Source organism: Enhydra lutris, unplaced genomic scaffold, assembly GCF_002288905.1.
Source record: "Enhydra lutris kenyoni isolate GAN:26980312 unplaced genomic scaffold, ASM228890v2 scaffoldscaffold12, whole genome shotgun sequence".
NCBI lineage: Eukaryota > Metazoa > Chordata > Mammalia > Carnivora > Mustelidae > Enhydra > Enhydra lutris.
In genome coordinates, this window is record NW_019154096.1 from 88760 (window position 1) to 115790 (window position 27031).

General features: G+C 38.7%; 1 protein-coding gene across 1 annotated transcript in view; it reads right to left on the reverse strand.

The window, feature by feature from the left end:
- LOC111144739 (endoplasmic reticulum oxidoreductase 1 beta) overlaps positions 1-27031 on the reverse strand; it is a 48501-nt gene that overhangs the window by 7821 nt on the left and 13649 nt on the right. Inside the window, exons 7-14 of the mRNA XM_022499173.1 lie at positions 20619-20739; positions 20443-20489; positions 17498-17509; positions 15573-15599; positions 4587-4679; positions 4211-4457; positions 2825-2894; positions 392-478 (exon numbers count right to left, since the gene is read on the reverse strand). Of these exons, the coding sequence (XP_022354881.1) occupies positions 392-478; positions 2825-2894; positions 4211-4457; positions 4587-4679; positions 15573-15599; positions 17498-17509; positions 20443-20489; positions 20619-20739 (704 nt within the window). The remainder of the gene's footprint in view (positions 1-391; positions 479-2824; positions 2895-4210; positions 4458-4586; positions 4680-15572; positions 15600-17497; positions 17510-20442; positions 20490-20618; positions 20740-27031) is intronic.

The window sequence follows — 27031 nt, forward strand, 5'->3', positions numbered from 1 at the left end:
TCTTTGTGACTAGATGGTCTTCTTTTGGTCACTAAAATAAATTCAGTGATGGAAGCCTGATAATTAAGCCTTTTTATATTTTATTTTTATATGGGTCTACAAAATACTAATATTCTATTTATAACTACCAACTTCAGAAATGAATCTCAAGACTGTACCAATAGAAACAGATACAATAAAGCCAGAATCATTAGCATAGAATAGGGAAAACATTCTTACATATACAATACAGATTTAATATATTCAGCTTTTACATCAATAAAGCAGAAATGCCATACTTCAGATCTTCTGTTTCAACGAACAGTGAGGGTATTATAATAAAAACTTGCAAGTTCCCAGCAGGAATATTTAAGTTTAGTAATAGTTTTAAGACAGAAAACAAAACACAAACCTGCAATTTTCCCCATAATCTGCATTTGTCGCATCCAACGCAGTCCATTATACGGGAGATATTCTTGAAATGTAAGCGGAATTCCTCCTAACATGCAGAAAATATTTTTATTCTCATTAGAGTTTTATAAATTAAACTGCACTTGTATGATTTACAAGAAATAATAGTTCTGAAGATTAATGAATGACTTGTGTTTTTCAACAGTCAAGAAGAAAAATGATTGGATTTGCATGGCATAACATGGCACTAAAACAACTAGCCATGGAAATTCATAACATTCATTCCACATGCTGATTCAACGAACTTTTTATTGAGATGCTACTCTGTGCAAAGCACCAACAAAGGCATGATGGGAAAAACAAAAGTAAGTGATACATGGTTTTTACTTTTAAGGAATTTTACTGCTGCCCCCATTTGATATCTGCATACAGCCAGTGGTAAACATATCTGTACTATGTTTGACTTCTTTTTTTTTTTAAATTTTTTATTTCTTTTCAGCGTAACAGTATTCATTGTTTTTGCACCACACCCAGTGCTCCATGCAATCCGTGCCCTCTCTAATACCTACCACCTGGTTCCCCCAACCTCCCACCCCCCTTATTTTTCATGTATTGCACATGTGAGTCCAAATCGGAAAGTCAGTCTTAGACCAATGATCAGTTTTCATCTTCCTCCTTAGGACCACACACAGTTTGCAACGGGGGCTGCATCAGCACCGGTGATCCCAGGGCTCTATGATGGGTGTGTTCTCTCTGTCCCCTGCATTTGCCAGTAGGCCTCTCCAGGGATGTTTGCTGACTGGATCCTTGCTTCCTGTTGGGTGGGGGAAGGCCACTATTCTTCTGCCTGTGAGCAACTGGGCATGGTTTCTAGGACTCTAAGGCCAATCACATCGGAAACTAACAGTAGCTAAGAGTTTCCTCATCTTTTCCATGTGATAAACGTAGAAAATAAATTTCATCTTATTGTACTGAGGTAAACATTTTATCGCAAAAAGCTAGAGGATAGCAGCCCAAAACTCTGGCCACCAGAAGCCCTGCCCGGCTGCTTTCTGAAGAAAGGTTCCAAAGAAACAGGACCCTGGCTAAAAGACAATATACAGAACACAGAAGTCTTCTGCTCCTCATTCTCATGTAATTCATGTTCTTGGGAGGAAATGGAAAAAAAGGACTTAAGTTCTCCTTTATACACCTTTGAAAAATAGAAAACACAATTTCCAGCAATTCATAGATGACAGTTAGTTCTTTTCTCACTCCTATCTTCCTCCTCCACAAAGAGAACCAGAGTTAAATACTTAAAAAATAGGAAGCATTACAAAAACAAATTAATGTTATAGTCAATACCACAATAGCAATATACCCTAAATAATCATAAAACCAAACCACTTTCCAAAACCAAAATACAGTTGTGACTAAGTTATTTCACTTCAGAAACACCAAGAGACTCTTACCAGTGGAGGATCACTCAGTGCTCATTTATCAGTGAGCATCTAAAACATCTCAGGGCCAGATGTGTTTAAGAATTCCAAATTTTAGAACTATAGTACATGCATTATTTATGAAACACCCCACCAGAGTGTGTAGCAACACCTAGCAATCATATACATTAACGGTTCTGTAGCAAAACACAATATTCAAACAAAGCAGAATTTTTTAAAAAGCACTATAAATAGTCTTATGTCAGTACAGGTCAGGTTTTGCCGACAAATTAATTGGCACCAAACATAAGAAAATTTTTCAGGTTTTGGAGTTTTCTGCATTTCAGAACTACATATATAAGACCTTGGAGCTACAAACAGAAGACTATTTGCCATTCAATTTCAAATACTTTTATGAACATTTTAAGGCTATAATGTATTCCTTGATATGCTGTAAACAAATGAAAACAAAGAGCTCCCAACATGAAGTTTGAAAATGTTCCTAAAATACATTCTCCTTTGATATCGCAGGGTAACAGGTAATTTTTGCCTTTTATGTTAGAGTCTATAAAGACAAAAACGTAATAGCTCCAGAAACTTGAACATCCCATAAAATATTCCATAAAATAAACTTTAGGAAAATACAGTATTTATTGCCTTCAAAGTGGTGAATAGTCATGATTTTTAAAATCAAAACAATATGCACTGTGATTTTAAAGTAAGAAAACTTTCTCTCAAAATAACACCCTTTAAAAAACCTTTACAAAGGTGCCATATTCACTGGTCAGTTAACAACAGAAGCTTCACTAAGAGGTGGCCAAACTTTCTCAGAAAAGCGAAAGGAATTGAAAAGTCTGGAGAAGGGGCTTTCTGTGCCATTTATAGTAAAACCCAGTCAGACCAACCTCAACGAGGTGGAAAGCTGGGCAAGAAGTGTTTGGATGTAAGGGATTAAAACACAGCTGGTCAACTGCTCTCCCCTCCCCAACCCCGTCCTCCAATCAAGAACTTTTTACCTTTAATGACTTGGCCCCCTTTTTGTCACCTGCAAACATGGATTTCTCGTCAAAGTGCATGGGAAAGGACCTGATGAAATGACAACACTAGAAGTTACAGACGAAAAATTCATGTACTATGTAGTAGAGCTCTGGCATAATTTTCTATCCCCACAAATATTTACAATTTGTAATTTACTTGTGGGTAAAGTTTAATAACACAGGAAGGTGGCACATAGTTCACATGTAAACTACTCAATAAAAGAGTAAAGCAACATAAGATGGCTTTGTAATTTATAAGACTGTAATGTTTTAAAGAAATTACATGATAAAAATCATCAAAAATTGAACTTAAAAGCAATTTATGTGAAAAATGTGCAACACTGTTAAAAAGATGTTTTAAGTTTTAATGCATAATTTGAACACTTTTTTTTAAAAGGTTTTATTTATTTGAGAGAGAAAGAGAGCAAGTACACCAGCACAGGGGAAGGGCAGAGGGAGAGGGAGAGGCAGACTCTCCTGCCAAGAAGGGAGCCCGACGCCAGACTCAATCCCCAGGACCCAAGGACCCCAGCATCAGGACCTGAGCCGAAGGCAGACCCCTAACCAACTGAGCCACCCAGGCGTCTCTAAACACTTCTTAATCCAACTTTGGTTCATGCTCATTTTAACAACCAGTGAACTGAAATTTTATAGAGAGCATTTTTTAAGAAGAGGTATATTCTAGAAGGGAAAGCTAATGTTCTCTTAGGTATCTACTTTCATGTGGATAGCACCATCTGAATTTAAACAGCAACTGAGGGTTTTGGAGGGGAGGGTGGTGGTGGTTGGGTGAGCCTGGTGGTGGGTATTACGGAGGGCACGTATTGCACGGAGCACTGGGTGTGGTGCATAAACAATGAATCTTGGAACACTGAAAGAAAAAGTTAAATTTTTAAAAATTGGTTAAAAAAAACCCCATTAAAATCACATTAAGCTTTGGGGCACCTGGATGGCGCAGTCAGTTAAGAATCCTGCTCTCGGTTTTGGCTCAGGTCATGATCTAAGGGTCGTGGGATCGAGCCCCGAGTCGGGCTCTGCAATCTGCCTAGAGTCTAAGACTCTCTCTCTCTTTCCCTCTCACTTGCTGACGTCCCTTTCCCTCGCTTGCTCGAAGATAAATAAATCTTCAAAATAAAATAAAATAGCATTAAACTTTGATACTACATAAAACTTGAAGTTCTGTTTGAAAATAGAGCCGATTCTGAAGTGTGACTAGGCTGTTCTCCCATTCTACTGACCATGTTCCTTCTCAGTTCTAATTTTCCCTCTTCCTAACTTTTTGGAGTCAGTTTCCATTTTATTTCAAGCACTACCTCATTCCTATTCAGAGTGCAGAATTTCAGATCACGGATACCCAATTCTTACTTTGTATCTTGGAAGATATTCAGTAGAAGCGTTTTTGTGTCAGCATCTTCTTCTACATTTCCAGTGTAAAGATCGACAATTGAGCGCTCAAAATACGGGGCCACCTTTGATAAAGCACGAAGCTCAATTAAGTATAAGAAGTATAGATTTTTAAGCCTTCTTGGACCTTCTCCCTTAGTTTCCACAGGGTCAAAGCGGCGTTTAAATTCCTTCATATTAGGTCCCCAGCTAGGTTTACCCCAGGTTTCTAAAGAGAAAATGAATACAAAATACAGCTTTAATAAATAGGATTTTTTTCTCTAGAGAATATATATACCCCCCTCTAAGAATTTTTACACTAATGGAAGGCAAGGTTTGTAGATAAAAATGTGATTACCTTCCAAAAGATAATTTGCACACAGATGTAAATTGATACTAGCATGAAGTCCGGATATAAGCTTATAGAAGACTCTCTTCTCCAGGCACAAACCTATTCAGAAAAATATTGAAAAAGAAATCACATCCATTTAGATAACGGAAATACTGAATCAAGAAGATTCAGTACACACGCTTATTTTTAAAGTTAAGTTTCAAGGACATTAAAAATAATCAAGGAATAATATAAAATTATTAGATCAAGATGCTCTCCCTAGAAGATAAAATAAGATTCTGACTTTAGAATGGAGTTATGACTATGATAACTTAATGCAGAATGAGGCAGAAAATGTGGGGCTCTGGAGGTCAAAGCACTATGGATGTACCTGGCAAGCTCCCATGCTACCTAGAAGGCAAGAGCACAGATTTTTCATGGGTTTGGCTAAACTAAAGCAAATGTAATTCAAAGTCACTGCTCTGGCTTAACAATGGCTGTTTCTCCCCTTCCCTTCCCTAGAGATGTTCTTTCTGTGAACCTACTGGATCGTGGAGGAAGAAGAGACTGCATTCCATTTCTCCTCTTCCTCCAGATTCTTTAGTGTGTCTTAATAATCCTCTGCCCTAGAATTCTCCAGGTCTATTTAACTGTATGGTCCACTTGTAAGGAGCTCAAACCTGGAAAAGAGTCATCTAGGAATTTTAACTGATAAACAATATATGTTGACTATCTACCATGTGAACAGAATCATATCAGATGGAGTGATGGAATATGATGGAAAATTCTTTTATGTAGACTTCTTAAGCCTTTTGCTCAAATGGAGGTCAAGATAATTCCACTCTCCTATTCTACCTGTGCCTCAATTTTAAAAGATTTTTTTTCTTATTATAAGAGTAATATGCATTGTAAATGTACTTAATGACACTAAATTTAAGATGGTTAAGATGGTAAATTTTATATTATATATATTTTACCATAATAAAAAGAGAAAAAAAATTCTAGAAAAGGTTTTTTATAGATAATTTTTTAAATAAAGAAAAACGCAAAGACCTAAGTTTTAAGAATCCACTAAATTCAAAGCAATTGGCTATTTCCTTCCCTTACCATCCAACAGCATTTTGGGGCTTATGTCATTTTTTTTTAACTACTCCTGAGGAAAATGGGCTTCAATAGTGGGAAGGAACTAAGAAACAACCTCATTTATAAGCTGAGGGATTTTTAAAATGTAAGAGTATATAGTTAGCTTACTTTGCATTTTTTCCCAAGATCTTTTAGATCTTCAATTTACTCTATGTTCTGCCCTATATGGCTCTGAAGCAAGTATTTTCTCGTAGGAAAAAATAATTCTTTTGATATTTCATTCTCTAATTCAGAATTCTTGCTAGAATATTCCCATCTTTACAAATGGGGACCAAAAAGTAAAAATTAAGTTCTTTTTTGCAGCTTCTTCTAAAAGTATATAGGCAATTTTGAATGTTCAGGGTGCAAGGGATACAACCATCACGAACAAGTTAGGTAAAATATTAGTTACTGACTTTTCTTCTAGTAAAACTTTCAGTCAAATCTGTTACCAAACAGCAAAATGATCAAATCTGAAGTTCACTTTCTCTTCCTTCTAAGCAGTGCTTACACCCAGTAAGACATCTAAAGATCAGAGAAGGAAAAACAGACAAAGCAAAGCTTGTGAAGATTCATATGCTTAGAATAAGAGCATAAACCAGGAGGCCATTCTCCTCCGCAAAGCCCTCAAAGTGCTGTACTTGAAATGGGGATGGATAAGTGAGAGTGAGGAGTAGAAAGGTACTTCCGTAAACTGAAAATTAGGTAACTTCAAGCAAAATGGTAAAAATAAAACACGTGCCGGAGAGGAGTCAAGATGGCGGAGAAGTAGCAGCTGAGACTACTTCAGGTAGCGGGAGATCAGCTAGATAGCTTATCTAAAGATTGCAAACACCTACAAATCCAACGGGAGATCGAAGAGAAGAAGAACAGCAACTCTAGAAACAGAAAATCAACCACTTTCTGAAAGGTAGGACGGGCGGAGAAGTGAATCCAAAGCGACGGGAAGATAGACCGCGGGGGGAGGGGCCGGCTCCCGGCAAGCGGCGGAGCAACGGAGCACAAAATCGGGACTTTTAAAAGTCTGTTCCGCTGAGGGACATCGCGCCAGAGGCTTAACCGGGGTGAAGCCCACGCAGGGTCAGCGTGGCCTCAGGTCCCGCAGGGTCACAGAAGGATCAGGGGTGTCTGAGTGTCGCAGAGCTTACAGGTATTAGAGCGGGGAAGCCGGCTACAGAGACAGAGCCGAGGAGTGACTCTCAGCTCGGGGTTACCTTGAACCGGTCGCAGGCTCGGTCAGCTCGGAGCGCGGCCGGAGGCAGGGTGACGGGAGTAAATCGGCGCTGTCCTCTGAGGGCGCACTGAGGAGTGGGGCCCCGGGATCTCGGCTCCTCCGGGCCGGAGACCGGGAGGCCGCCATCTTCATTCCCGCCCTCCGGACTCTACGGAAAGCGCTCAGGGAACAAAAGCTCCCGAAAGCAAACCCGAGCGGATGACTCAGCCCGGCCCCGGGTAAGGGCGGTGCAACTCCGCCCGGGGCAAAGACGCTTGAGAATCACTACAACAGGCCCCTCCCCCAGAAGAGCAACAAGAAGCCCAGCCAGGACCAAGTTCACCTACCGAGGAGTGCAGTTTCAATACCAAGGAGAGCAGCGGAATTCCAAAGGAGGAGAAAGCAAAGCACGGAACTCATGGTTTTCTCCCCATGATTCTTTAGCCTTGCAGTTAATTTAATTTTTTTTCTTTCTCAATTTATTTTTCCTCTTCTGCTAAATTTTTTTAACTTTTACCCTTTTCTTTTTTAACGTTTTTTAACTAGTTTATCTAATATATATATATTTTTTCCCTTTTTATATTTTTTTCTTTATTGGTTTTCTTTTTTTAATTGTTTCTTTCTTTTTTCTTTTTCTTTTTTTTTTTTTCTTCTTTCTGAACCTCTTTTTATCCCCTTTCTCCCCCCTCACGATTTGGGATCTCTTCTGATTTGGCTAAAGCATATTTTCCTGGGGTTGTTGCCACCCTTTTAGTATTTTACTTGCTCCTTCATCTACTCTTATCTGGACAAAATGACAAGGCAGAAAAATTCACCACAAAAAAAAGAACAAGAGGCAGTACCAAAGGCTAGGGACCTAATCAATACAGACATTGGTAATATGTCAGATCTAGAGTTCAGAATGACGATTCTCAAGGTTCTAGCCAGGCTCGAAAAAGGCATGGAAGATATTAGAGAAACCCTCCCGGGAGATATAAAAGCCCTTTCTGGAGAAATAAAAGAACTAAAATCTAACCAAGTTGAAATCAAAAAAGCTATTAATGAGGTGCAATCAAAAATGGAGGCTCTCACTGCTAGGATAAATGAGGCAGAAGAAAGAATTAGCGATATAGAAGACCAAATGACAGAGTTAATAAAGAAGCTGAGCAAAAGAGGGACAAACAGCTACTGGACCATGAGGGGAGAATTCGAGAGATAAGTGACACCATAAGACGAAACAACATTAGAATAATTGGGATTCCAGAAGAAGAGGAAACAGAGAGGGGAGCAGAAGGTATATTGGAGAGAATTATTGGAGAGAATTTGCCCAATATGGCAAAGGGAACAAGCATCAAAATCCAGGAGGTTCAGAGAACCCCCCTCAAAATCAATAAGAATAGGTCCACACCCCGTCACCTAATAGTAAAATTTACAAGTCTTAGTGACAAAGAGAAGATCCTGAAAGCAGCCCGGGAAAAGAAGTCTGTAACATACAATGGTAAAAATATTAGATTGGCAGCAGACTTATCCACAGAGACCTGGCAGGCCAGAAAGAGCTGGCATGATATATTCAGAGCACTGAACGAGAAAAACATGCAGCCAAGAATACTATATCCAGCTAGGCTATCATTGAAAATAGAAGGAGAGATTAAAAGCTTCCAGGACAAACAAAAACTGAAAGAATTTGCAAATACCAAACCAGCTCTACAGGAAATATTGAAAGGGGTCCTCTAAGCAAAGAGAGACCCTAAAAGTAGTAGATCAGAAAGAAACAGAGACAATATACAATAACAGTCACCTTACAGGCAATACAAGGGCACTAAATTCATATCTCTCAATACTTACCCTGAATGTTAATGGGCTAAATGCCCCAATCAAAAGACACAGGGTATCAGAATGGATAAAAAAACAAAACCCATCTATATGTTGCCTACAAGAAACTCATCTTAAACCTGAAGACACCTCCAGATTTAAAGTGAGGGGGTGGAAAAGAATTTACCATGCTAATGGACATCAGAAGAAAGCAGGAGTGGCAATCCTTATATCAGATCAATTAGATTTTAAGCCAAAGACTATAATAAGAGATGAGGAAGGACACTATATCATACTCAAAGGAACTGTCCAACAAGAAGATCTAACAATTTTAAATATCTATGCCCCTAACATGGGAGCAGCCAACTTTATAAAACAATTAATAACAAAATCAAAGAAACACATCGACAATAATACAATAATCGTAGGGGACTTTAACACTCCCCTCACTGAAATGGACAGATCATCCAAGCAAAAGATCAACAAGGAAATCAAGGCCTTAAATGACACACTGGACCAGATGGACATCACAGATATATTCAGAACATTTCATCCCAAAGCAACAGAATACACATTCTTCTCTAGTGCACATGGAACATTCTCCAGAATAGATCATATTCTCGGTCCTAAATCAGGTCTCAACCGTTATCAAAAGATTGGAATCATTCCCTGCATATTTTCAGACCACAATGCTCTGAAGCTAGAACTCAATCACAAGAGGAAATTTGGAAAGAACCCAAATACATGGAGACTAAACAGCATCCTTCTAAAGAATGAATGGGTCAACCAGGAAATTAAAGAAGAGTTGAAAAAATTCATGGAAACAAATGATAATGAAAACACAACGGTTCAAAATCTGTGGGACACAACAAAGGCAGTCCTGAGAGGAAAATATATAGCGGTACAAGCCTTTCTCAAGAAACAAGAAAGGTCTCAGGTACACAACCTAACCCTACACCTAAAAGAGCTGGAGAAAGAACAAGAAAGAAACCCTAAACCCAGCAGGAGAAGAGAAATCATAAAGATCAGAGCAGAAATCAATGAAATAGAAACCAAAAAAAAAACAATAGAACAAATCAACAAAACTAGGAGCTGGTTCTTTGAAAGAATTAATAAGATCGATAAACCCCTGGCCAGACTTCTTAAAAAGAAAAGAGAAAGGACCCAAATAAATAAAATCATGAATGAAAGAGGAGAGATCACAACGAACACCAAAGAAATACAGACAATTATAAGAACATACTATGAGCAACTCTACGCCAACAAATTTGACAATCTGGAAGAAATGGATGCATTCCTAGAGACATATAAACTACCACAACTGAACCAGGAAGAAATAGAAAGCCTGAACAGACCCATAACCAGTAAGGAGATTGAAACAGTCATCAAAAATCTCCAAACAAACAAAAGCCCAGGGCCAGATGGCTTCCCGGGGGAATTCTACCAAACATTTAAAGAAGAACTAATTCCTATTCTCCTGAAACTGTTCCAAAAAATAGAAATGGAAGGAAAACTTCCAAACTCATTTTATGAGGCCAGCATCACCTTGATCCCAAAACCAGACAAGGATCCCATCAAAAAAGAGAACTACAGACCAATATCCTTGATGAACACAGATGCAAAAATTCTCGCCAAAATACTAGCCAATAGGATTCAACAGTACATTAAAAGGATTATTCACCACGACCAAGTGGGATTTATTCCAGGGCTGCAAGGTTGGTTCAACATCCGCAAATCAATCAATGTGATACAACACATTAATAAAAGAAAGAACAAGAACCATATGATACTCTCCATAGATGCTGAAAAAGCATTTGACAAAGTACAGCATCCCTTCCTGATCAAAACTCTTCAAAGTGTAGGGATAGAGGGCACATACCTCAATATTATCAAAGCCATCTATGAAAAACCCACCGCAAATATCATTCTCAATGGAGAAAAACTGAAAGCTTTTCCGCTAAGGTCAGGAACACGGCAGGGATGTCCGTTATCACCACTGCTATTCAACATTGTACTAGAAGTCCTAGCCTCAGCAATCAGACAACAAAAGGAAATTAAAGGCATCCAAATTGGCAAAGAAGAAGTCAAACTATCACTCTTCACAGATGATATGATACTATATGTGGAAAACCCAAAAGACTCCACTCCAAAACTGCTAGAACATGTACAGGAATTCAGTAAAGTGTCAGGATATAAAATCAATGCACAGAAATCAGTTGCATTTCTCTACACCAACAACAAGACAGAAGAAAGAGAAATTAAGGAGTCAATCCCATTTACAATTGCACCCAAAACTATAAGATACCTAGGAATAAATCTAACCAAAGAGACTAAGAATCTATACACAGAAAACTATAAAGTACTCATGAAAGAAATTGAGGAAGACACAAAGAAATGGAAAAATGTTCCATGCTCCTGGATTGGAAGAATAAATATTGTGAAAATGTCTATGCTACCTAAAGCAATCTACACATTTAATGCAATTCCTATTAAAGTACCATCCATTTTTTTCAAAGAAATGGAACAAATAATCCTAAAATTTATATGGAACCAGAAAAGACCTCGAATAGCCAAAGGAATATTGAAAAAGAAAGCCAAAGTTGGTGGCATCACAATTCCGGACTTCAAGCTCTATTACAAAGCTGTCATCATCAAGACAGCATGGTACTGGCACAAAAACAGACACATAGATCAATGGAACAGAATAGAGAGCCCAGAAATAGACTCTCAACTCTATGGTCAACTAATCTTTGACAAAGCAGGAAAGAATGTCCAATGGAAAAAAGACAGCCTCTTCAACAAATGGTGTTGGGAAAATTGGACAGCCACATGCAGAAAAATGAAATTGGATCATTTCCTTACACCACACACGAAAATAGACTCAAAATGGATGAAGGATCTCAATGTGAGAAAGGAATCCATCAAAATCCTTGAGGAGAACACAGGCAGCAACCTCTTCGACCTCAGCCGCAGCAACATCTTCCTAGGAACATCGCCAAAGGCAAGGGAAGCGAGGGCAAAAATGAACTATTGGGATTTCATCAAGATCAAAAGCTTTTGCACAGCAAAGGAAACAGTTAACAAAACCAAAAGACAACTGACAGAATGGGAGAAGATATTTGCAAATGACATATCGGATAAAGGGCTAGTGTCCAAAATCTATAAAGAACTTAGCAAACTCAACACCCAAAGAACAAATAATCCAATCAAGAAATGGGCAGAGGATATGAACAGACATTTCTGCAAAGAAGACATCCAGATGGCCAACAGACACATGAAAAAGTGCTCCACATCACTCGGCATCAGGGAAATACAAATCAAAACCACAATGAGATACCACCTCACACCAGTCAGAATGGCTAAAATTAACAAGTCAGGAAATGACAGATGCTGGCGAGGATGCGGTGAAAGGGGAACCCTCCTACACTGTTGGTGGGAATGCAAGCTGGTGCAGCTACTCTGGAAAACAGCATGGAGGTTCCTCAAAATGTTGAAAATAGAACTACCCTATGACCCAGCAATTGCGCTGCTGGGTATTTACCCTAAAGATACAAACGTAGTGATCCGAAGGGGCACGTGCACCCGAATGTTTATAGCAGCAATGTCTACAATAGCCAAACTATGGAAAGAACCTAGATGTCCATCAACAGACGAATGGATAAAGAAGATGTGGTATATATACACAATGGAATACTATGCAGCCATCAAAAGAAATGAAATCTTGCCATTTGCGACGACGTGGATGGAACTAGAGGGTATCATGCTTAGCGAAATAAGTCAATCGGAGAAAGACAACTATCATATGATCTCCCTGATATGAGGGAGAGGAGATGCAACATGGTGGGTTAAGGGGGTAGGAGAAGAGTAAATGAAACAAGATGGGATTGGGAGGGAGACAAACCATAAGTGACTCTTAATCTCACAAAACAAACTGAGGGTTAATGGGGGGAGGGGGGTTGGGGGGGTGGGATTATGGACACTGGGGAGGGTATGTGCTATGGTGAGTGCTGTGAAGTGTGTAAACCTGGCGATTCACAGACCTGTACCCCTGGGGATAAAAAGATATTATATGTTTATAAAAAATAAAATTTAAAAAAAAATAAATAAAAAATAAAACATGTGCCAATTGAGTGTACAATAAGACCCATAATACAGTCGGCAGGAAAATGCTGGACGCCTTTTCCCTGCATGATGCAGTTCCAACTGCAGAAGTCCTGACGGAAGCGTTAAATAACATGGTAGGCAACACAGTAAGGTTACGTAAAATGATTTTCCATTATACTCCTGCACTCCATCTGATAGGATTCTGCTCATATAGAGCCGTCAATGTACATTGCTTACTGGTTGAAATTCCTGGATGACTGTTAAGTAACATCTGCAAGGACTGATTAACAAAGTAAAAATTTACCAGCTTCTATTTCTTTTTTTTCCTGATTAATATTTTTTTTATTATGTTTGTCACCACACAATACATCACTAGTTTCTGATGTAGTGTTCCATGATCCGTTGTTTGGGTATAACACTCAGTGCTCATCATAACACACGCCCTCCTATTACCCATCAGGAGGGCACCCATATCTCTACCCTCCTCCCCTCTGAAACCCTCAGATCATTTCCCAGAGTCCATAATCTCTCATCTCCCCCTCTGATTCCTGCCCCCTTCAGTTTTCCCTCCCTTCCCCTAATGTCCTCCATGCTATTCCTTATGTTCTACAGATGCGTGAAAGCACATAAAATTGTCTTTCTCTGTCTGACTTGTTTCACTTGGTATAATCCCCTCCAGTTCCATCCATATTGATGCAAATGGTCATCCTTTCTGATGGCTGAGTAATATTCCTTTGTTTATATGAACCACAACATCTTTATCCATTCATCTGTTGAAGGGCATCTCGGCTCCTTCTACAGTTTGGCTATTATGGACACTGCTGTATGAACGATTGGGGTCCACGTGCCCCTTCTTTTCACTACATCTGTATCCTTGGTGTAAATACCCAGTAGTGCAATTGCTGGGTCATAGGGTGGTTCTATTTTTAACTTTTTGAGGAACCTCCATACTATTTGCCAAAGTGGCTGCACCAGCTTGCATTCCCACCAACAGTGTAAGAGGGCCCCTTTCTCCACATCTTCTCCAACATTTGTTGTTTCCTGCCTTGTTCATTTTTGCCATTCTAAGTGGTATATGGTGGTATCTCAATGTGGTTTTTATTTGAATTTCCCTGATGGCTAATGATACTGAATATTTTTTCATGTGTCTGTTAGCCATTTGTATGTCTTCTTTGGAGAAGTGTCTGTTCATGTCTTCTGCCCATTTTCTGACTTGATTATTTGTTTTTCAAGTGTTGAGTTTCAGAAGTTCTTTATATGAGCTTCTATTTCTAACAATACAGAGCAAATTCAGCTATCCAATTTAGAGAGTGGGTCTCTTTCTTTTGGATTTAATTTCATTAAATTTACCTTCATCAAGTGATGTATAAGACACTGACTATAATTTTTTCTCTCACAAAAGGGCTAGATTTACTGTAATAAGATTATGTGACATTTGGACACTATGTAGGTAAGATGGTTGGCAATTGTCAGTTTCATGGCCCAGATGAGAAAACAATCTCAGAAAAGTTGAGTCAGTTGCCTATAAAAATAGGAGTGTTCTCTGAAACCATATATCAATATTCAGGGGTTCCCATCAGTAGGATAGTACAAAAGTGGTTAATACAGAATACCCTAGAATTCATTATTGCCCATACATTTCACTTCCATCTTCCACTATCAATATTCAGAGTCTCTCACCACCTCTTTTAAGCTAAATACTACTTTTCACAATTTGTGTCTTTACAAGACAGCTAATGGAACAAAGTTAAGAATTGTCTTCCCCATGGGCCATTTATCAATATCACTCCTAGTATTAGTGGCATATCAATAACATTCACCTTAAAAATGGCCAATATATGTAGACACTTCATTAAAAACAAAGAGAAATTATGTTTACAAGTTGACATCACCAATTAGCAAACATAAAATAGAATTAAGTACTCAGTTTTACTCTGTAGAGTTCCTATAAGGTTATGATCTCCTGTATCATTCAACTTGCTTATCTTTCATTAATATTTTTTAACTTTTGTTTTCATAAATGAATGGCAACTTGGTAAATTTTTAAAAAGCATCATATATCCAGTTTTTTAACAAAGCTATTAAAATCCTAGAATGTCTCGGCTTTCCATTAATAGCATTCGTATTTTCAACACTAGAAAACATAAGAATGCAAAGTATCTACTGGGGTCTATATTGCTTTATCCTTTAATTAGACAAGTTTAGGCTATATTAACATGTGTAAACATTGTTTAAAATCTTCTGAAATCAAATTTACTTTCCCTCAACTTCATATATATATAAATTTTATATATAATTATATAAAATATATAAAATGCACAAATAATATATAAATATATAAATAAAATATATATAAGTTATATATGATTTTATATATATATATATATATATATATATAGTACTTTCTTCCAAAAAGAAGGTCTCTGTTTACAAAGTAGGTTTGCATAATAGTTACTAGAAAGCAGTGTGGATGAGTGGTATATACAGAATTAATTTTCATACAGAATCAAAATAACACTGAGAAGCCAGTTACAAAAACCCGAGGAAAGTATCGGTCCTGTGTATTTCGCTAATGCTGATTATTCTTGGCTGAGCAATAGCCTCAAAATTTTTAAGCCATTGTATCCTACATTACAGTAACTTAAAATACATTATTCTCTTTCAAGCACTGTTACAATTAGTTGTCTAGGTAATGAATCCTGAACTTACAAAAATATATTAAATTAATCCATAGATTTTTAACAAGAATCCAATAAATTTAAAATGCAGACATGTAAGTTTACCTTCCAGCCACGTGTAGAACGATTCTCCTTTAAAAACAAACAAACAAAAAACCAACACACACACACACACACACACACACACACACACACAGAGAGATTTGGGTTAAAATATTTTAAATAGTCATTTACAAATTAGAATAAATTAAGTATATAAAATATTTCCTATGACAGACTAAGGAGTATCTTCAGAAGTGGCCACTGCTTCATGTGAAGTACAGAAATAGGGATATGGTTCTAGGAAATAAAGCCCTCAAGTAATCTGAGTAACTTTGGACAATTTTCTTATAAATGACATTTAACTAAACAAAAATTTTAAGAAACATTTCAGTCAAAATATTATGTAAATCTTATTCATTAGAAGGATTAAATATCCATAAGTATGGAAGGTTAAAAATCTTAAATTTGCTTTTGATAACAACCATAGAACTCCTCTCCTTAAAAATTCTGGAAAAAACAAAGTGAATTATAATACAAAAATCAAATTAACAATTATTCCATTTGTTCCCTGAGTAGTAAAGCTATGTATATTTCCTCAATTATCTAAGACTACTAAATTTCAAGTAATATTTTTAAAATCCCTTAATTTTCAAAATAATTTTTCAGAAAAGTCAATGACTAGAATACAGAGGGATCTGACTTACCTATGTACTAATGCTAAAAGATCTATTTCTAGATCAGTACTATTCTGAGAGGAAAAAAAATGGCAGTCAATACAGATCAAAATGGTTAATGTACTTTGTAAGTTACCTACTTCTGTTTTAAGAAAAGCAAAGCATAAGAAAAACTCAACACATAGACGACTGAGCAAGGATTCTAGGGGATAAACTAGATGGTGAGGAATTGCTTTGTTTCCTGAGACTCTTCACACTTTGCAAAACTACACAAACATTTTCCCACATATTAATTCACTCAACAAACTCTTCCTAAGGGCCAAGATCATGATCTGACTTGTTTACTCGAGAAACCCCAAATGCTATCAGGAAAAGTTGAGCCCCCAAGTCCTCAATAATCTGGCCTCCCATCCTGCTAACTTAAACTACTCCTACATAAAGTTTTCCCTACTGCTAACAGGGTCTCCTCAAATATGCTTGATTCTTCCCTTTCCAACTCCTTGGGCCATGCCATTTTCTCCGCATGGCACACAGGATCCAATTCTACCAGACTACATCTGTCCCATTACTCAAAACTCATCTCAAATATTACTTCCCGTAATAGGCTTTCCAGATCCCTCCAGAGAGACAGGCTCTGTCCCACCTCTGAAGAGCTCTACCACCTACTGCTTATGTAGTCTGTATGTGCAGCACTTCCTGTCACCATGCACAGTGCTTATCACTCCTGCTACGTACTGTCAGCTCCTGGAGCAAAGGCTTAACGTTTTACACATATTTCTATCCTGCACAATGCCCATCACTGTGTCCCTGAACACAGATAAGTAAATATCCACTTGAAATAATTATTTTGATGTTTTGGGGCAATTTATTATGAAATTCATCTGGTATCCTTGAAAAACCAATTGTTGATAAATCACTATTCACCAGATTAAGTATTGTAACAACAGATTATAAATTACAAAGTCAGGAAGAAAATAAAGTCACAAGACAAATTATCTGGTAAAACTGTCTTAACTTCTCTCCATTTCTTCAGAACGTATTTTAGTAGATTATAATAGCCAGAGAATTGGGAAGTTGGAATGTCATCCTGGTTTCTATATGAAACACTTCAGAAAAAGGGAATTCATAGTTTTTTTTAAACATAGGGAAAATTTACATTATAAAATATTTTTGTCACCATTTGTTGGTAGTGATTTCTGAAAAAATAGGATAAACATTTTCTTTTGAATTAAATAGAGGAAAAATCAAATTTTGATCATTAAAAACATTTCCTCTACACTTAAGTCATACCCAAACATAAGAATTTTAACTCACCATCATCTTCTCCTGAAAAAGAAAACAATAAACAGGATTTTAGAAACTGTCCTCCACAGTTCAGATTCCAATTCTATTTACTTTAAAATGAGATTAAAACTTACTGTGCGTTTAACTATTAGTTATACTACAGACTGTGGTCAGGGGGTAGTCACCTTGCAAATGAGACTTCTTAATAAGAATACAGACCCAAAGCACAAGATCTTCATATGTCTTATACAGTAAATAATACCAGAAAAAATAAAAAACTACTCGTAAAGATTACTAGATTCAGTAATTAACAAATGGACACAGGCACTCCTTTCATCATTGTACAAACAACTCCTCTTCTCTTCCAAATTACTGCTCCTCCACCTACATGCACTTTAAGAAAAGTATTTCCCAAACTGGGGTCAGTGAAACCCTCACCGGGGTGCCACGGAGCTGCCCACACAGCGGGAAGGAGCCAGAGGTTGGGCTGCGGAGAGCCACAGCAGCTCTGCCTTTACCGGCTTTAGATGTGGGATTCTGGGCCCAGGTTTCCTTTCTGGAAAGAAAGGTCCCGTCTTTCAAAAGCTGTGGGAGAGGCAGCCAGAGAGCCTCACCATTCAGCTGGGCAGGAGGGCGCGGCCAGGCTGAGAGGCTGAAGAGTCAGGAGCCAACACCTGCCGCCCTGGTAGGAACCGCGCACAGACAGCATCGGCCCGAGCGCCCTGATTGCTGAATGGACCTCTCACCTGCAACCAGGACCCCCGTCCTCCCCTCACCCGGTCTCCGTCTCCCTTCTTTCTTAGGACGGGTTTCCTCCCCCTCTCTGCCTCTGTCTTTTCCTAAGTGCTGCTCTCCTTCCTCTCATCTTTCCAGTGGTCTCACATCTGTAATTTGTCACAACATGGATGTGAGGGATTTCTTAGCATGGGATGGTTTTGTTAAATTAACTATATGCGTTGCTTTAAAAGGAAGTGATCATATTATTCAGCCACAAAAAAGAAGGAATTCTGCCACTCGCAAGCACATGGATGGACTCTGAGGACCTCATACGGAGGGAAGTCAGCCGGAGAAGGACAGATACTGTGCTCTCTTGCACGTGGAATCTAAAAGCAAAACCAAACCCCCAAGCTCATAGATCCAAAGAACAGATGGGTGGTTGCCAGAGGCAGGCGGTGGGGAGCGGGCAAGACACGTAAAGGGTGTCAAAGGGTACCAGCTTGTAAGTCTAGGACTGTCACGTACAGCTTGTCAACTACAGTTAATAACAAAGTATTTGAAAGTTATAAATTCTCATCACAAAAATAAAAATTCTGTAATTATGGTCACAGAGGTTAACTAGATTTACTGTGACCATTCTGCAATATACACAAATATCTAAACATTATACAGAACACCCGAAACTAACATGATGGTGCATGTTAATTATACCTCTATTTTAAAAAATATTTTAACTCCAGTCCTAAAAATAAAAAACAAACAAAAACGAACAACCGAAAAACCACAAGTGATCATCAAAAAGACCTGAAGAATACCTACCAAATTCTATACTATGGAAGAGAGGAGTGGGGCCAGGGCAGGGGGAGCTTTCTCTTTTTACTTTATATAACTTTTTTGTTGTTTCCATTTTTATAAGTGTGTGTGTGTGTGGTTTCCGTTTTTATAAGTTGTAAGGGTAAAACAGGCAAAGGATAAGAAACCATGCACACCTTTTTCATGATCCAATTCCCTTTTCCAGCAGTATCAGAATGATTTGCGGAAGAACATTTGCTGCATTATAAGACAGCATCTGAAGGCAGTCCCTTCGGTTAACCTTTCTGTGTCTCTCTGGGTCTCAGAAATGTCTTAAAGATACAACTAGACCAGGGAATTCAAGTTCTTAAATCAGTCCTGGTCTAAAGAAAACAAGAGAACGGCAAGTCAATGACAGGGCTGCTCCCAGGGTTTGGCTCCTTGCTGACAACAGACTGAGTATGTGCCCAGTAAGTCTGATTAACCTCCAAAAATGCTGTCCCACAGAAATATAATACCAGCCACATATATAATTTCTATTTTTTTCTAAGGTGAATTTCTAGTAAAATTTTCCCTAGGATCCACGGTTTAAAAAGTAAAAAGCATACATGTGCTACAAGACAATAATCGTACAGGCCAGGGCTATCAGAGTGTGAGGCCAGAGCTATCAAAACAATAAAATTCTGTTTAAGGACAAAAATATTTTGCACTGCTTCAGTTCTTAAATTTAAACAAATTCAGTGAAATGTCAAGTTTGGTTCTGCACCGGCCATACTGCATGTGCTCAACAACCCAGCGGGGCACGCAGGGACCCTGCCGGAAAGCATTCTGCTGCGGGCGTCACGAGTATCTGACCAACTCTGCATCCTTAGCACTCAGACATGGTGCGTGGACCAGCCAGCACACTGGGCGTCGCCTGGGAGCTCTCAGAATCCTGTGCCTCCCTCAAGACCCACAGAATCAGAACCTGTAGCTCAACAAGGCTCTGCGGTAATTTATATGCACACTCAAGTCTGAGAAGCACGTTGGGAGCCACTGGTTCTCAAAGGTGCCTGCGTACTGGAATCATCTGGATGGTTAAAAATACAAACAAAAAAACACAAAAAGACCACCACCACCACTTGGATCTAATCCCATAGATTCTGATTTAACTAGTCTGGGGTAGGACCTGGGCATCCAGATTTTTAAGAGTTCCCTGGGAAGCCTCTGTTACATGGATTACTCATATATTTTGATTTATTTACCATGAAACTCCTCTTTTATTTAGGGCCTGACACATACCAGGCACTCAATAAATACCCGCAATTACATAAAACATGCAGAAAACGATACTGAACTGTGAACTAAACTTTTACTTTTGATCAAATTAAAGAAAATATAAAATAGCTGAAAACTTAGATTAAGTTTAGGTACAAAGAAATTTTGAAAATAATCTCTAAAAGCATGTAAATGTATGAAACACCCACCTCGGCTAGGTGCCAGAGGATTTAAAGGACGATAAACAGATCGAGGCCTGAAAAAGCAAGTGTGAAACTCAAACATAAAATGGTTTTACATAATTTTCTTCCCAACAGATTCCTACTCCCCTTCTTCTACCCTCCCTTTAGCCATTCCTCCTCCTTCCCATACCCCCTCCAGTTACTTTAAACAGTTTTCCGCGTAGATGCTGTTCCACACTCTCCACGCATAGGACCCTTTATAGCTGGTGCATCGCTCTGGGTTCAGCAACAGGTCTACATACTGAGCAGCTGGAGATCGCTCATCTGAACAAGAAACAATTGATCAAAACCACCCATAGGTCACCAGTTGTCTGAAATGTAACACTGTAATGCAAACATAACTACTAAAAGGTCAGAGAAAGGCTATGCTTTTCAAGTAATGTCCAATTTAAGCGAAAGAGCGGTTAGCACAATGGCCACTGTACTTGACCCAGGATAACTTACACTCCGGAGAGGAAAAAACAATTCCTCCCTTTCTTTTGGATACTCAGTGCTCTCTTAAGAACAGAACACCCCTCCCCTTCTGAGAGGCATTCATCATTCCTACGTTTTAACCAACTGGGATCGAAAAGACCTAACAGAATCAGAACCTGTTCTACTACTTGATTTGATTTCTTCCCTATGCAAACACTTACCTAAACACAGGCTCAGAAACATTTTTTTTAGCATATAGTATACTAAAAAGAGAGATTTTCCTGCGATTCTAACTCTGGACTTATGAAATAAATGGCTCAATAACTTCGGGATTCAAATTTGATCTTAGAACTACACAATGCTCTAGTTTAAACAAATACACATTACAGTTTGTTTCTATCACTGTTCATACAGAGTACTTTTGCCCTCTCAAGCCAATATACAGCAGACGCAACTTCAGGAAATTGTTAAGACATATAAATTAACCATTTTATTTTATTTTATTTTCTAAGGATTTTATTTATTTGAGAGCGAGTGAGCGAGCGCACAAGCAGGGAGAGGCGAAGGCAGGGGAGAGGGAGCAAGAACGTGAAGTAGACTCGGCGCGGAGTGCAGAGCCCCACGCGGGGCCTCATGGCATGACCCCGAGATCACAACCTGAGCCAGAACCAAGAGTCGGACACTTCAACGACTAAGCACCCCGGGCGCCCCTAAATAACTATTTTCTGTGTTGAAATCCAAATGAGTTTTTACTAGTTCTTCACTATTTGGACATTTTAATAGAGGTCTCTGAAGGATACAAAAGATAAAGAAAATGGTCTTAATTATCAAGGCTTACATTCTGGATAGAAAAGGGAAATACATGCTTTCATACCTTTAGAAAAAGTGTAACGATCATGCTTCACACGTTGATGATCATAATATCATAAGACATGGAAAAGAAAGAACTATCCGTGTTGACACAGAGGTACTTCTTTATTTGTATGCGTCCTACCTTTTCATGTCATGAGAATTAAATCAATAGTATGCAGGCACCTGACTTAAAACAGGGCCAAATATAGCCATTAAAATATAGTCCCTCCTTTTTTCATTACTAATAGTGTATTTTCCTTTTAACTAACAATATTCATTGAGCATTCAGTGACCATAACTGAGATTATCCATAACTATAAGAGGAAAATGGCATCCTGATCCATACCATCCAAGAACTACTTGGTACTTCTGTAGGAAGTAGGAAGAACACGAATAAACGAGTTAGATCTCACTTACAGACAATAGAAACATGAACTGAAGAATATTGGCTCTATTTCTGCCCTAACATTATATAGATATTCCACTATATAAGTTAAGGCACAGAAAATAGGTAATTTACAGACGGATTTACAGAAACTGTCCAAGGACATGGACTGGTTCAAGAGTTTAAAAGAGTAATTTTAAAAAAATATTCATTAAGGGGTGCCTGGGTGGCTCAGTGGGTTAAGCCGCTGCCTTCGGCTCAGGTCATGATCTCAGGGTCCTTGGATCGAGTCCCGCATCAGGCTCTCTGCTCGGCGGGGAGCCTGCTTCCCTCTCTCTCTCTCTCTGCCTGCCTCTCTGTCTACTTGTGATCTCTGTCAAATAAATAAAATCTTTAAAAAAAATATTCATTAAAAAAAAAGAAAGATTCAAATTATGGAGTGTGGCTTTTAAAGTTCAAACAGAAGTTTTAAAATTCACTAGTTTCTGTTATATATTTTTAATTCCTCTGAGGTGGTCTTCATTAAGCTCATTTGCAAAACCGATCTGATTATTTACAAATACTAAACCTACCAGAAGCATATATATTCACTGAGATATGTGTGTACACATGTATAAACAATGTGTGTGTGCATGTAAGTTTACACATATGCGGGGTCATCTATGAATGTACACCTCAGGCTAATATCAACCCAACAAAAGCAACTAAACAACCAATAAGGAAAAACAACAAGATTAAGATATTAAACTACATTTTAAATCATTATACCTTAAGGAAGTGAAAATCACAAGAGTAAAATCAAGTATATCAATGTTTAACTTAAAACTTATATTCTCAATGTCCTTAATGTGTACTCCCTTAACCGAATCAAAAGTGCATTGCTGGTTTAAGTGGTTCTTAAAAATTTTAATATTTTTTCAAATCATGAAAGGCAGGTCTTGTTAATTTATAGAAGGGATTAGCAAACTATGACCCATAGTCCAAATCTGGTCTGTATACTTTTTGTAAAGAAAGTTTTATGGGAACATAAGCCACATTCATTCACTGCTTTCACACAATTATGGCACAGCTGAGTAGCTGCAAGAGAAACCGTACAGTCCACGAAGTCTAAACTGTTTACTATCTGTCCATTTACAGAAGAAAATGTTTCTCAAGCCCTGACCTACACTGACAAGAACTTCATGGCAACTAGATGAGGAAGTTGGGGTGAGGGAGCATCCACAGGTTGAGTTCCCCTACAAACATACCAGTGCTGGTACCCCCATCCTTCCCCTGGGGCCACCTGTGACACGATTTTAATTAGCCTGTTCAGAAACTACAACTTCTTTCCATTTGCACGGCAGTAGCATTCATTTGGATAATGCTCTTTGGACCCCTAATAGGTCTTCCTCCTCCCCAAAGCTTTCTCTTCTTGCTCCCTTTGTTAAGCTCTTCCCAAACTGTTCCATCTGACCGGGCTAACCATTCCCAAAGGATTCGAAGAATGTCCACGGAATCAAAATACCTAATTCTGGGAATTCATCAATTTCAACTAATGCTTTTTCTTCCTTTTCAAGTATACCTTTTTTCCCCAAATGAATTTTCTTTTCATGGTCACTTAATTGCGTATTAGTGTTAGGAGGCTACACGGCATGTTCGAGGATGCGAGCCAGTCCTCCACACCTCCTAACCCAAATATCTCTTCAAACATAGCACAGGTCAACTTAGCATGCAGTCTTTTTGTTTATGGACACAGATAAAAAATACTGTCTTAGACTCAGGATTGAGCCTCCCACCCTCCATCACCAACTCTAACTTTGACTGCTAGTAATGCATTATTAAAATGCATTATAAAATATTCAGGTGAAGAGAACCTAGAGTTTATAAAGCACCCAAGTAATTCTGACACACAGCCAGATTTGGAAACTGTTTTAGACAATACTTTAAATTTATTAATGAACATTTTTTTTGAATTTTTAAAGGTTTTTATTATTTGACACAGAGATAGAGAGTACAAGTAGGCAGAGCAGCAGGCAGAGGGAGAAGGAGAAGCAGGCTCTCTACTGAGCAGGGAGCCTGATGTGGGTCTCGATCCCAGGACCTTGAGATCATGACCTGAGCAGAAGGCAGCAGCTTAACTGGCTGAGCCACCCAGGCACCCCTAATGAACACGTTTTAAGGGAAAATATAAAAGTAAAAATCTGTCATACAATATAGGTTATTCGTGAACCAAAACATCATTCAGCAAACATTTATTGAGCAAGTACCAAGTCTAGGCACTGTTCTAGGCACTAGGGATAAAGCAGTGAACCTGAAAGACAAAGCCTCAGGCGGCTGACAAACTAGTTGGAGCAGACGGACAATAAACAGATTAACTAAATAACCTGCCCTGCACTCTCTGGTCATTCTTGGTACTCAGAGCGGGCAGCAGTGTCAACACTCACACTGAGAGTGCTTGCTGTTTTCTAGAGGCAGGTGACAGTAGGCGTCTCTGATGAGGTGACATTTGAGCAGAAACCCCAAGAAGAAGAGGCCACGCATAGAGACAACAGCGACAACAACAACAAAGCAGGCGTAGGGAGAGGAGCTTACCTTAAACTGTTAAATTATTTAAAAATCTACTATTTGATCTATAAGGGTCATCTTCTCTTCAAATAAAGACAGAACAAAAACAAAATGGAGAACAGGGGGGTAGAGATATATTCCGATAAACTGGGGTGAATATTCTTTAGATTGTTTTAATCAAAAGGTTTTACATAACTGAAATAACTAGATGATGACTCTAAAGCTACTCTGAAGTGTTTTTAAAAATTGTATGTATAAATCATCGGGACATATACAAAAATGACCACCCAGAGAAGTAGCGGTAACCCAACCAGTAAAATGGTTTATAGGTTTCAGGACTACACATAATATAAAAATTACTAATTTTTAAATTACGAAATCCTAAATTCTTGTAGGACATCTCTTCCATTTTTATAATAAGCTAATGTACAAAAATTAGTTAACACTATATTGATGAGAGGTGACTGAGTACATCATTGCTCATACCAAGTGATCTCTGGAATGGAGTAGCATTTTTTGTTAAATACCTATAAAAGAAATATACACTGACATTATTTACTACAAGAAATATTCACAGAAATGATTTTTAATTTAAAAATCTGTTAATTAAGCACTAAAAATTTTTTATTTTAATCAAAAAATAGGTAAAATGGTAAGCTGGCAAGAAGTGACTGTGAGTGTTGAACACTAAGCATAATTAGAATGACAACCGGAGAACAAATTAAAGAGTAAGCAGTGATGTCAATCCTTAACCTAGGTACAACAGCTTGCTTTGATGAAACATTTGCCAATACTAAATATCATAACAGGACTATTTTATTAATTTCCCATTATTCTATCCAGATACCCCAAGAAATTTTTTTTCAGATCTCTTAAAAATATTCTTCTGGCGGCAGGGGCAGTTCCTGGGTGCCTCAGTTGGTTAGGCATCTACCTTCGGCTTAGGTCATGATCCCAGGGTTTGTCCTGTGACAAGCTCCCTGCTCACCTGGGTGTGGGAGGGGGGTGGGGGTCTGCTTCTCTTTCTCCCTCTGCTGCTCCCCCTGCTGTGCCCTCTCTGTCAACTAAAGAAAATCTTTAAAAAAAAAAAAAAATCCTTGCTGGGATTGCCTAGGGAGCTCAGTTGGTTGAGTGTGTGACTCTTAAAAAAATTTTTTTTTAATTTTTAAAAAAAATTATTATTTATTTATTTACTTGACAGACAGAGATCACAAGTAGGCAGAGAGGCAGGCAGAGAGAGAGGAGGAAGCAGGCTCCATGCTGAGCAGAGAGCCCAATGCGGGGCTTGATCTCAGGACCCTGAGATCATGACCTGAGCCGAAGGCAGAGGCTTAACCCACTGAGCCACCCAGGCGCCCCCCAAAAAAAATTTTTTTTAAAGATTTTATTTATTTATTTCACAGACAGAGATCACAAGTAGGCAGAAAGGCAGGCAGAGAGAGAGAGAGGAAGAAGCAGGCTCCCTGTTGAGCAGAGAGCCCGATGTTGAGCAGAGAGCCTGATGTGGGGCTCGATCCTAGAACCCTGGGATCATGACCTGAGGTGAAGGCAGAGGCTTTAACCCACTGAGCCACCCAGGCGCCTGAATGTGTGACTCCTGATTGAGGCTCAGGTCATGATCTTTGGGTGGTTAGATCAAGCCCTGAGTCAGGCTCCATGCTCAGCCCGGAGACTGCTTGAGTTCTTGCTTTCCCTCTCCCTTTGCCCCTCCCGGCTGCTCACATTCGATAGATAGATACATACATACATTCATAAATAAAATCGTTGAAAAACAAAAAATGTCCTTGCTGAAACCCTAGAAGCCATGGTGATAACATTGCACCTCCTGGCAACCTCTCAATCTGCTGTGCTATTGTAGCAGCTCACTCTTAACTTGCCGCACTGCAGACTGGAGGACGAGCACAATTCTACAGATGGATCCCCTAAAACCCTCTAGGAAGCCCTATGACTACTTGAGTGCTTTCCAAGTTTTGAGGAACTCCTGCTGCCTCCAGCCATGCATGCCTGAACCCCAAATTCTTCTCCACCACCTATGATATCAAGGTAAAAAGTGAAGAGAGACCAAGTGAATGATTTAAGTTTACTCGGCACAATTCTTGGGAATATTCTCCTTAGATCAAAATTTTTGAGTCCCTTCAATTACCTTCTGAAGTAAGAGTCATGGTAGTTACTGCTGAACAGCACCCTCTCTTCATACTATTCCAGGGGACTCTTGGGAAAAGGCTTGTGGGGAAGTCAAATTAGAGTCCTCCCCCAAATTGCAAGGTGTTTTTATGTTGGTTGGGACCTCCAGAAAATTCCAGTGTGAACATGTTTATATGTTCATAGACCTGAAATAAGTGGCTTGAAATAGAGGTCCAT